Here is a 12313-nt window from a genome sequence, read left to right as displayed (position 1 = left end):
CAATTTCACTTACTGTAAAATCACAATCAGATACAATATCTAGAAATATTATAGGTAAATGAGTTTTTTAAAAAGGTACATTTTAGGCTGAAAAGCCAAAAGACGTTTGATTGTCACATCTAAAAAGTTCCTATTTAATATAGCCATTCCTAATGGAAAGGTGAACATATTGACAACAAATGAGATCATTTTATTATTTTTAGTGTAAAAACTAACTTTCCTAATTTAATAATGCAATATATGATTTGATAAAAAGTAAGGTTTGCCTTCCAAGGCATATTGGGTTTAGGCTAGTATTTTAATTAGTTTCCTTTTTCTTTGAGAGTATTCTGATTAAATGGTAGGGTGAATGTGCTGGATGATGAATGGAAAAATAATAAAATTTTAAATGTATTTTCCAGAGAAATAAAATAACTATAAATAAAATAAACAGTTGACTATATTTGAAGAGGGAGATGCACAATATAGGTTTTACTTAAATAGCATTATATTTAAGAAGAAAAGGACAAGTCAATTCTATAGCTATATACCCTCATGAAAACAAAAAACAGATTGAGAAACAAGTACCACAATGCCCAGATTCATGCTGACTAGGGAACAGGCATAGAAAGATGGTCAGCACTTCCATGATCATAAAGATGCTTTTATTCTAAAATCTTGAGCTTGTCTTCTGTCTAAAAGGAAATTAATCTACCATTTCCTTTTATACTTCCGCCACCAACTTTCACTGCCTTATTGTACCAACTTATTAAGAACATAATGCATATAGCACTGCTAAGAGGTGTAAGGGAACAATTTATACAAAGGATAATGAAAGGGGAAGTGGTGAGGGTTCTAGATACATAAGCCAAGCTTATAAGTTTTTCCATGTCCAGGTACATTACACACAGTTATTAGTCTACTCTTTTGATTAGTTGTGTGGTTGAAAGAGTTTTTCCACATATTATCTCATTAGCTATTCACAACCACCACCACCATACAACCACCCCTACCTCCTCCCCCAACCCCCACTCAGTAGCTATCTTCATTCCCTCCAAGAGGCTTTACCAGGGTCACAGAGGTGACAAAGCCAAGGCTGGATCAGATCCTTTGGTTCAAAAACTCCATATTCCAATATTCACAACACCAAACGAAGGTGATTGGAAAGTGGGACAAGCTCTCAGTGAGCCTCATTGTTAGCTGACCCTCCCCCCACCCACCCACACACACCACCACCACTTGTATGCCCCTTTCTTTCCTAGGTCCCCAGGGCCCTACCACTGAGCTTCATCACCTGCCATTGGATTACATGACTTCATTTGCACTAAGAAATGGAAATGTAATGGGTTATGCCTCCAAAATGTACGTCCATTTTAAAAAGAGCATCAGGGTTTAATCCAAAGGAATAATGACTATGATGGGATTCAGGCACCAGGGACAAAGACATCTTGCCCTTAAATTGTACCAATAAGGGTGAAAGCTGGTGTGAATGAAAAAAAATGGCTGACAGCCACAGTCACGAGGTGTGTGTCTCCTTTCAAACAGTCACAAGCATAGAGAGATGAGAAGGACTTAAGGAGAAGTCTAACTGGTCCAAATCAGAATAACAGAGATGGAAGCAGTATCACCCTAAGACCAAGAGAACCTGAACCCCTCCCCTGAGCCCCCCACTCTTTCAGAGATCCTCTGATTGGACCCCACCCATTGAGGGAGAGAAGGCCATTGATCCAAGGGGACATACCCATCCTGAGCCTAGCTTTTTCCCTCTTGACTTGCTCCAGGTACCCAGACCTCATAATTCCCCATCCAAACAGTTTCCAAGGTCTCTGCAGCCTCTTCCCAGGGTCCATCCTTATAATCATGAGCTTCACTACATATGGGCCCTAAGCCTGAGGCATGGCCATGGGGCAATATGGGGGAAGAGGGTTTGGATAGAACTTGCCATGTATACTGAGGTGTCCGTGAGCTCCTCACAGTGAGAGTCAGGACCAGGAGTGAGAAGAGAAGGGCTGAAGAAAGAACTGGGAGGATGTCTGTATTCTTACTCCAACCCCACAGGTGTGAGGAGTGAAGTCAAGCCTAAGAAACAATCGTAGAAATGGGTTACATCAGTGTCTGATGAGTCACTGAGGTTGTCCAGAGACCCTCACGCTACAAACACATGTACCCCTGTCTAGATGCCCACTCCGGTTCCCTCTGCAACCTCCTTATTCCAGGCTGTCCATGCTCAAATTTTTTCTTGGTTTAATCCCTACTTCTCTGGGGCCATTCAGTGTCATCAACATACACAGGGTTTACCAGTGCCTCTTCCTCTTTGCACAAATCAGACGTTCAGTGACTGTCAGTCACTGGTGATGGTGTCTAATCACACCTGTTTTAGAAAATCTGAGCTCCTTGGACACCATGTTCACATAATCGTCTATTTCCTCTGCCCTCTGCGGCAAACCAAGAGTTCCTGGCGCTGATAATGTGTATCTAAGTACACTGGTCAGTGTCCCCAGAGTCCCGTTTGGACTTCTCAAGGCCCCTTGGGTTATTTGAGCCTGATGCAGTCCACCTCTTCGGTGGCGGGCACCTCCACGGTTTTGATATCAAGGTCGGCGCTGGACTTGCTGCCGTTGGAAGAAGACTTCCAGTGGAGCAGTAGGATCCTCTTGAAGTACTTGATGGTGTTGTTCTTGACCGTCACGAAGCACAGGGTGTTGATCATGCTGTTGCTCATGGCGATGCACTCGACGACGTAGAAGGCCGTGAGGTAGTGCTTCTCCTTCACGAACACGGCGGGGAAGAAGTCGCGGACCACGGTGAAGCCGTAGAAGGGCGCCCAGCACAGCACGTAGGCGGTGAGGATGCCCATGAGCACCAGCACCGTCTTCCGGCGGCAGCGCAGCCGTTTCCGGATCTGCTCCGTCTGGAAACCGGGGACGGCCTTGAACCAGAGTTCCCGCGAGATCCTGGCGTAGCACAGCGTCATGACGACCACCGGGCCCACGAACTCCAGGCCGAGGATGAAGAGGAAGTAGGACTTGTAGTAGATCTGCTGGTCCACCGGCCAGATCTGGCCGCAGAAGATCTTCTTCTGGCTCTTGACGACGATGAGAACCGTTTCCGTGGTGAAGTAGGCGGAGGGGATGGCGATGAGGACGGACACGGCCCACACCAGGGCGATCAAGCAAGTGGCTGTCTGATACTTCATCCGGGGTCTCAGCGGGTGGACGATGACCAGATACCTAGGACAAGAACACAAACGGGTCAGCCGCTGTGCCAGGAAAGTGCCCCATGAGGAGATCTTTGCAACCGAAGGGGGTGTGTGGAGGGAAAACGCAATGGTGTAGGGGCGTTCAAGAAAGGCAGGCTTGCCCTGACTGGTTTGGCTCAGTGGATAGAGCGTCGGTCTACAGACTGAAAGGTCCTGGGTTCTGTTCCAGTCAAGAGCATGTACCTTGGTTGCGGGCACATCTCCAGTAGGGGGTATGCAGGAGGAAGCTGATTGATATTTCTTCTTTCATTGATGTTTCTAACTCTATATCCCTCTCCATTTTCTCTATTAAAAAAATCAATAAAATATATATTTTTAAAAGGCAGGCTTGAATTCGAACCCCAATTCCACCCCTTACGAGCTGTTGCAACCTCAAGCAAGTTTTGTTTCATCTCCCTGAACCTCATTTGCCTTACCTGCAAATGTTTTTGTTTGTTTTTAAGGATGACGTATGCGAATGTATACACAATTCCTGGCATATACTCAATAAATGGCAACTATAACTATTAAATGTAGTAATAATGCCTGCCATCAGTTTCTAGCCTGGCATTATTTCTAAGTCCTTCCTGTCTTCAGGATCATTCATTCTAATTAACCCAGAGTTTAAAGCCAAAAGGGCCCGATAGTTCCAAAGACATATTGGGAGAACTTGCTCTATGCAGTGGAAGCAGTGGGCAAAGTTTTGTCTTCGTTCCACATTTAAAAAAAAACATTGCTCTTCATGCAAAGGGGGAGGAATACATGGGATCATCTATTTTACTTTCTAGGTGGAAAAATAGAGGCCAGTGAGAGATGAGTGGCTTTCTCAAAGTCATCTACCATAGGACCCTTGGTAGAAAACATTTAACCCTATCTGACATGATTGATGAGAAAATCAATTGAGAATATACATGAATGTATCTCTTTTTAACCACAAAGCACCAGATAGTAAAGGATATTGCTTTTGTTCTCTCCCACAAAAAAGCCACACTGCTGTTACTACACAGGTCCAGGAGCAAAGACAGCACTTTCTGAGGGACGTGAGTCTTTTGTGCGGTATGAAAGCCTCCTTCCCAGAGTGAGTGCACATACTTATGCAGGAACTTTGATTTCCTGGAAGAGTTTCCAGTCTTGCAGGGGATGGAGACTGGGGGAGAAGATAGGAAGTGAAGTGGGAGGGAATGACTAATCAACCTTGGAAATAAACATATTCTCACGTGCCTACAGCTTATTCCAGGTAGAGCCAAGAGCAAATGTGATAGGAGTAGGAAAGGAAGCCAAACCAATTCCGTTTTTTGAAACCAATCCCTTTGAGTTCATCTTTCTTGGAATTTCGATTAGAAGAGGTTCATTCTTATTTTTTTCTTCTGATAATAATATTGCTGTTTCTGTTCTACCCTCCACTCCCCAACCCAAGTACCCAGCTCCATGGGGTGTATCATGTGGAGAATTAACTAGAGTAAGACTCCTGCTGTCTTATAGCCTCCAGATATTAGATTAAGTTGGCTAGGTTGTGTCCACCTCTGAACACCCAGCTGTCTTCTTGACATGCTTCACCACCGGCAACAATTGTTGGCACTCTCGCCAACCCCTTAGTGCTGAAGGGTGGAATGCAGTGTCCGCAGAGTGTTGGCAGTGCTTTTGTCATCCTTCACAAAAGCCATGGCGGTCTTGCTACAATGAGTGCATCAACCTTGCTCTGAATCATAGCAAAAACTAAGAACTTAGTGTTTTTGCTCTCACTAGCTATCTCCCTCTCTATCTACACCACCATATTTCATTGATTACTTTGTCAAAGAATATTTCCATATTCATACATGTGTAGTATATGAATTTTCATTATATAATTCTATGCCTTCTTTTCCCAATAGTAATTTCCTACATCTTTATAATGATTCAAAGCCAAAGTGTTTTTTCAATGAGAAAGAAGGAGAGAATGCTGACCTAGGAGTCAGAAGACCAAGAATCTAATCTCAGCTTTGCCACAAACTTGTTATGTGAATTTGAGCCATTTTTCTTATCCCTGTGAGCTCAATTTCCTCTTCTGTAATGTAGGGATATTACCTGTCTCACCAATCTCACAGAGATACTGTAAGATCCAAACAAACACTGCATATAAACAACAACAGGCTATTAATACACAAGAAACTGTTAGCATCCTAGAATGTGTTTTTTCAGTTTATTCTGTATATATAGCAAGTTTCTTTCACCTGTTTTTAGCAAATACTGCATTTGAAAGTTCTCTACTACTTTCTATTTTATTGGATATATCTTACTGATTCTACTTATTTTCATATCAAAACTAACCTTCTGGTAATTTGTTACTACCCATCTGATAGTTTTTTTCATTCTGGCTTTCTCTGACATCACCCTAACTCTATCCCCAGGCTTAGTTCCAGGAACTGAGCAAGAGGCCTTCCAGCCAAAATCGGTTTGGCTCAGTGGATAGAGCGTCGGCCTGCAGACTGAAAGGTCCCGGGTTTGATTCCGGTCAAGGGCATGTACCTTGGTTGGGGGCACATCCCGGGTGGGGGGTGTGCAAGAGGCAGCTGATCGATGATTCTCTCTCATCGATGTTTCTAATTCTCTATCCCTCTCTCTTCATCTCTGTAAAAAAAATCTATAAAATATATTTTAAAAAGAGGCCTTCCAAATACATTTACCAATAAGCAAATTGCAGAAATTGCTTTAAGGATTGCCACCAGCCTTGGCTATGCTAGGATCAAAACTTAGAACTCTAGTACTAGTAACACTTGCTTACATTTATAAAGCAGTTTATAAATTATAGAACATTTTCAAATCCACTTTCTCATTAGAGTAGGTAAGAGAAAAAACACCCATTTTACAGAGGAGCAGGCTAAGATTTTAGAGAGGCTAAATAACCTGCCAAAAGCTACACAGCTAGAAATTGACAGGACCATGATGCCCATCCATATCTTGCTCCAAATGCAGTAGGTTCTCAAATAAGCTATTTATCCCCACCCTTTCTACCAAAGCAAGCAATAGCCCTTCGTCCTACCCTTCTCCTGGCATCAAATAATCCTCTTTTCTCTCCATAACAGTTGGTTTCTACCTATTTATGTTCCAAGAAGGTGTCAGGCAATTGACAGCTTATGAGTATGCTCTTGGCTTGCCCTGTGTGCCTACCACTACATTGGCTCAGGTCCAGATCCATTTTGAGCCAACAAAGAACGAAGGCTGATAGACAAAGAAATGTCCAGGCAGTAATGGTATGGTGATAGTGGGCGGGGTGATTAAACCAAGAGCATTTTGGCTCTCTCACTGTCCCCAGAACCCAGCCCCAGATCAAACCATGGAAGTGGAAGTTGCAACAGCTACTAGGCCAGTCATGGATGGGCAAGGATTGCATGATTTACCCCTTGGGCCAGCCAGCTCTGACCATTAATCTCACCAGGTAGCACTTGTAGGACCTGGGACTGAGAATGATTATTCATTCCTTAGCTGGCCTCATTCAGACAGAAGAGGAGAGCTGACAATGGCAGGCAGACTGGTCAGTTTCCCTGGATTTGGGGTAAAAGAAAGGAAGGTCCCACAGTGCCCCACATGCTCTGGGATCTGAAGGATACACCTCAAGGACAGTATGGGTGTCTCCACATCAAAGAAGAAACAAAGATCCAGAGGGCCAGGGGTCCTCTGGTGATCTTTTTCAGTTTCCTGCTGCCATCAGATCTGACTCCCTAGATTTTGAGATCTTCTGGAATATGACCTTGTCCTTTTTTTATCTTGACTTTCCATATGTTCCTTGCCTCTGCCCTACATCCTCTGCAAGGGACCTCATGCCTCAAGCATTCCCACTTCTAGGCTGTTGTAAAGACTGTTCCTCTTGGAAAACCTCTCCTGTAATTCGCTGATCATCATTTGTTGAAAGCCAATTAAAAAGTCCCTCTCTTCCATGAAACCTCCTTTAACTACTCAAATACACAATGATCTCACCCTTCTGTAAATTTCATTTAAAATTTATTCTTTATACTTTTTAAAAATATATATTTTATTGGTTTCTTTACAGAGAGGAAGGGAGAGAGATAGAGAGTTAGAGACATCGATGAGAGAGAAACATCAATCGGCTGCATCCTGCACATTCCCCATTGGAGATGTGCCCGCAACCAAGGTACATGCCCTTGACCAGAATTGAACCTGGTCCCCTTCAGTCCGCAGGCTGATGCTCTATTCACTGAGCCAAACCGGTTAGGGCTATTCTTTATCCTTTAAGTGTTTCATAAGTGTCACCTCATTCCCCACGCACCTCTCCCATGTTAGGTGGTGAGCTCCAGAGAGCAGGGACCATGTCTTACTTCTTTTAGAAGCTTTTGCTCTCTGTGAATTATGGGCACCTGCGATTTTAGTGAAACTTCACTCTCAATAGTTCCTGGCACAAAGCAAATAGAAATGTAGTCAACCATAGTAGCGGCCTTCAAAAATATTGTAACCCTATTTGGAAAACAGGACATAAATGTGTTTACCCAGCATGAGACTGGGAGACAGCCTTGGGCTCAATAATGGAAGGTTTCAAGAGCAGGCGAAGGAGTTTGAGGCATATGTTGTAGACAATGGAGTTCTTTGAGGTCTTTAGAGCCAGAGAGAGGAGACATACAAGACAGAATATTAATTTGGCTGCAGTCTGGCTTTATTCCCTCAGGCCACAGGGGCCTTCTCTTTGTTCTTAGAAACCACCAGGTTTGTTCCTTTGCACTTATTATTCCCTTTATCTGGAATGCTTTTTTTATTTTTATTTTTTTATCAGTATTCACAAGGCTGGCTTTTTTTCCCCCTCCTCCATCTTTCAGAGGTAGGTTCAAAAGTCTTCTCCTCAGACACACTTTTCCTGACTCTACACCTGTATCTCCCACCTTCAATCACTCTCAATGGTTTAGTGTTTGTTTGCTTTTGTTTAGAGTATTTCCCATGCTCTAAAAATGCCTTTCTTGTTTGTTTGCCTGACTGTTAACTCTCTCTATCCCATGGATGTCAGTCCATGAGGGCAAAGAAAATTTTTTTTCTTATTCATCATATCCCCAATGCTTAGAATAGTATCTGTCACATGCAGTTGTTCTACAAAAATGCATTATTTGAATGAATGAATGTTTAGGGAGGATTATGAGGGGAGTAGGTTGGCAGAAAGCAGGGCCAAGAAACATGGAAGGCCAAGGGGAGACTATGCTAGTCCAGCCCTGAGTGAATAGATGGGAGGGAAGGGTAAGAATTGGCAGGATCTGGGAATGAAATGAATGCTGGAGAAAGGAAGAGAGTGGCCAGGACAGAGGAGACTTGCTAGTTTAGATGCCTGGGAAAACCATGGAACCAATGGTTTTATCAAAGTCAAGATAAAAAGAAACAAAGAAGTGCAGGCAGGTAGAAGAGTAACCGTTCTGTTCTGCTATCTCTTGATAGCAGTGTTTCTTAGGAACCTAGTATTATTATCTTTGAAATCGCATCATTAAAACAATCTATTCAATGAAAACAAAGAGGTTAACCAATCAGAAATATTCATTCATTTATCTGTGTGTATTTTTTTGTTGTTGTTATTCCTTTAAGGGTTAATTCAAGAACTATAATATCCACTGTTTATTTAGTTTTATTTTGTTTTAAACATTGTCCAAATGATTACAAAAATAATTTAATCCTCAAGGTAACCCAATACATTAGGTTTTCTTATTATTCCCATTTCATACATGAGAAAACTGAGGGAGAATAAGGTCAAATAATTAATATAAGGCTAATAGGTGGTACTGCAGGAATTTAAACCCAGGCAGAATAACTGCTAACATTATTTTCCTATAGAAATTTTCTTTTTAAAATGTATTTTTATAACCGTAGGTATGTTGTTATATTAAGATAAAAATTAGTTGTCCAAAATTAAACAAATCAAACCTGAAAATCTACTGATAAAATCCTGAACAACATATGAGACCAGACTATAATCAATGAAGTCCTAGGATAAATTGAAATTAGATGGTAAAGACACACAAAAATAAAAATGATTTGAAGCAAAGATTACAAACATCAATAAAGAACTTAATGTACTGGCACAGCTAGTTCGTTGGCCAAGGCCGTTGGATGGCCCTGTGCAGGCATCAATGCTTGTCCTCCAATGTCTGGGTGCAAGCTTCCACTCACGATGCCATCCTGAACAACAGCAGTCTCTATGATGCTGTGCAGGTTCCCCAATTGATTTTTCTTATTGTATTTAAAGTGCATTATATAAACTCACACTGCCAGAGAAATGCCTGAGTTTAGTGTAAAAGTGGGATAAGGACTTGTAGGAGTTCAGTAGATCAATATAGACCTCTCCTCTTACATGTTCAAAATAACCCAATTCCCATTAAAGCCACTTGAAGCCACTCCCTACTACAGTGTTACACCTTTCGACAAGTAAAATGGATTTCATGCAGACAGCAGGGTCCCACCCACTGTTAGTGGCTGAGAACACACCTTGTGAAAAGATGTCTAGCTAGAAGGAAACTTCAGAAAATGACCCTGCATGCTCTGTCCTGTTGATGTGCTAAGAGAGGTAGTGATAGCTCCTACTTGTAAAAAAGGTCAAAGGTAAGGTTCCTGGAGCTGTCTTCCATGGCTATTAAGGGGCAGATACCCAGCTTGATTTCCCCCCTCCTGCTCCTTCTGTAGGTCCATTCTATCCCTGGATGGACAATATACTGCGGGGCTCTGTCACTCATGTGGAAGACCTTGGCCAAGGAGAAGTAGCCCTCTGCAGGATGACCCTCTAAGCACCTTCTATGGGTGCAGACTAAGGGCTCTTTAAGCTGCTAACTCCCTGACATCTTCCTTCCCAAGGCTCCACCCCTCAGTGGCTTTAAAGCCTGGTTCCTTCTCAACCCACTTTCCTCAGGAGTGGTCTCTTTCCAGGTCAGTGTACCCCTCGTTGTCCTGCCCATGGCTCCAGAAAGCAGGCTCTATTTGCTGTGCTGCTCCCCAGAACATTGTCCCAACTGTGAGAGACAGGCTGAACTCCCCCAGAGCCCTGAGGCCATGGAACAGGGAGCACATCTGTGCTTCAGGCTTTCTGGGCTAAGGGAGAGAGACGGGCACTTCAGATTCAAGTACAAGACGGCCTGATTTGACCCTCAAGGTAATTGTCTCTACATTGTAACAAGGTATTTTGTAATGAGTGGAGCTTGCAAAGATTGTCCTGAGGGAACCAGAAACCACCCTAGTCATTAGCACAGGTGATTATGCTACATGAAAAGACTAAGCATAACATCAGAAAGATCTGCACAGCTGCTCTTATTGATTTTATTTTCCTTCAACAGAAACAGGTCTTCTATGCTGCTGCATGCAAATGTATGAAGAGAGGCAAACTGACTACTGCAACAACTAAGAGCAAATAAGCATATGTTCTCTTTTGGGTATTTTTGTTTGTTTTTGTTTTTTAGTTAGTTTGCTTGTTTTTTCAAAACAAATCCCTCAATCTTATTTTAAAATCAGTTGGTGCTGGTGGGGCTGGGTAGTTCATGTTTCAGTAGAGGAAGTCTTAATAAGACAGGAACCTCTGTCAAGATATTTAAGTTGACTCAAGAGTTACTTACTTAGCATTTAATCTTGTCCTTCTACCCCTACACTCTTACCTGTCTCTCTTCAGACCTTGAACAGATACAACATCTAGGAGCATAACCATAGCAGAGGGATCCATAGCCTTCCCACTGCCCAGACATCAGAGCTCTGCTACCTCCAGCCTGCCCACAGCTAGAAATCTACAACCCTTCTTAGTGTCAGTCAATGAGCTAACTTTTCATAGTACACTTGATCTTAGCAAAAAGGCCAAGAAACCATGAGGCCAACTTTTGAGCCCTTATGTATCCAGATCTATGGTGAATACTGATATCTCTCCTCAATTATAATTGCAACCAGCAATTCCAATGCCCCTTCCTTTGTTGTCCCCACTGTCCCCTTACTCACCTGTCGATGGCGATAGCCAGCAAAGCATTGGTGGAGACGTAGAGAGAGACAGTACGCAGGTAGTTGACAGAAGCGCACAGGATGTGGCCATGCTCCCAGGAGAGCTGGCGCACCACATAGTAGTCCATCTCAAAGGGACAGCAGACAATGGCCACCAGGAAATCAGAGATGGCCAGGTTGGCAATGAGTAGGTTGGTGAGGTTGCGAAGCTTCTTGTAGCGGGCCAGGGCAGCAATGAAGATGAAGTTGCCAATGCCACAGACCAGCATGATGCCCACCAGGGCCATGCCAATGACAATCTTGGCAGCAAAAAACGTCAGAGAATTGGTTATATCCTCATCTTCATCCAAGGGCATATCATAGTCGCCGTAGCTGAAGTTAAATGGGAAGGAAGCACCCTGGGCTCCATGGGGGTCAAGCACAGAAGGGAAGCTGGTGGAGATGTTGGTGGCATTCTCATCCATGACTCCCATGGTGGCCAGATGATGCCTTGAGCAACACAGTTGGGAATTCCTCTGGGATGATGCCTGAGAAGCTGTCTTCTCTCTCTGCTTAATGAGTCAGAGTGTTCCTGCCAGTATCTTTGGGGTTCAGTTCCATTCTAAAGCTTTAAAAAGACATACATACAGTTGGCTACATATCTGAGTGAATCCGGCCAAATTTAAAACCATCCTGTAACCTAAGCAGATCCATTAGCCACCTGCTCAGAGTGAACATTGGGTGATGGAGTGGAAATAAAAAAATTTTTTTTGAGAGAAGAGAGAGTATTATCAACCACATATCCACTCATTCGGGGAATATGGGATTGCTATGGAGACAATCAGGCACTGACTCAGTTTATTTCCCTTCCACTAAAGACTCTGAAATGTTACACTTTTTCTCAAGGAGTGTGGGAGGCTGAAGAGAAGGAAAATAACTCCATTTCCTATCCTGACAGCCTGAACTTTGTCCTTGTGGGATTGTTCCATTCTGTTGCTTAAAAGAAGTGATTCTGAGAACAATGGCTTTGTAATACAGCTTGAAATCTGGTATGAGGTCCCACTACTTTCTTCTTCTTTCTCAGGATTGCTGCAGCTATTTGGGGTCTTTTTTTTATTCCAGATTAATTTTTGGAGAATTCATTCTAGGTCTGTGAAACATGCCATTGGTATTTTAATGGGG

General features: G+C 43.0%; 1 protein-coding gene across 1 annotated transcript; it reads right to left on the bottom strand.

Annotated features, from left to right (window-relative positions):
- Positions 1 to 2512: 2512 nt before the first annotated feature.
- Positions 2513 to 11640, bottom strand: PROKR1 (prokineticin receptor 1; the record flags this gene model as incomplete). Its single annotated transcript, XM_084900155.1, has 2 exons — positions 11153 to 11640; positions 2513 to 3209 (listed from the first exon to the last, which is right to left on the bottom strand). Exons 1-2 carry the CDS (start codon positions 11623 to 11625, stop codon positions 2513 to 2515), a joined length of 1170 nt encoding a protein of 389 aa, XP_084756281.1. The 5' UTR covers positions 11626 to 11640.
- Positions 11641 to 12313: the final 673 nt, after the last annotated feature.

Source organism: Pipistrellus hanaki (genome assembly GCF_964339955.1).
Source record: "Pipistrellus hanaki genome assembly, chromosome: 12".
NCBI classification, from domain to species: Eukaryota; Metazoa; Chordata; class Mammalia; order Chiroptera; family Vespertilionidae; genus Pipistrellus; species Pipistrellus hanaki.
This window is presented reverse-complemented; position numbering and strand designations above follow the sequence as displayed.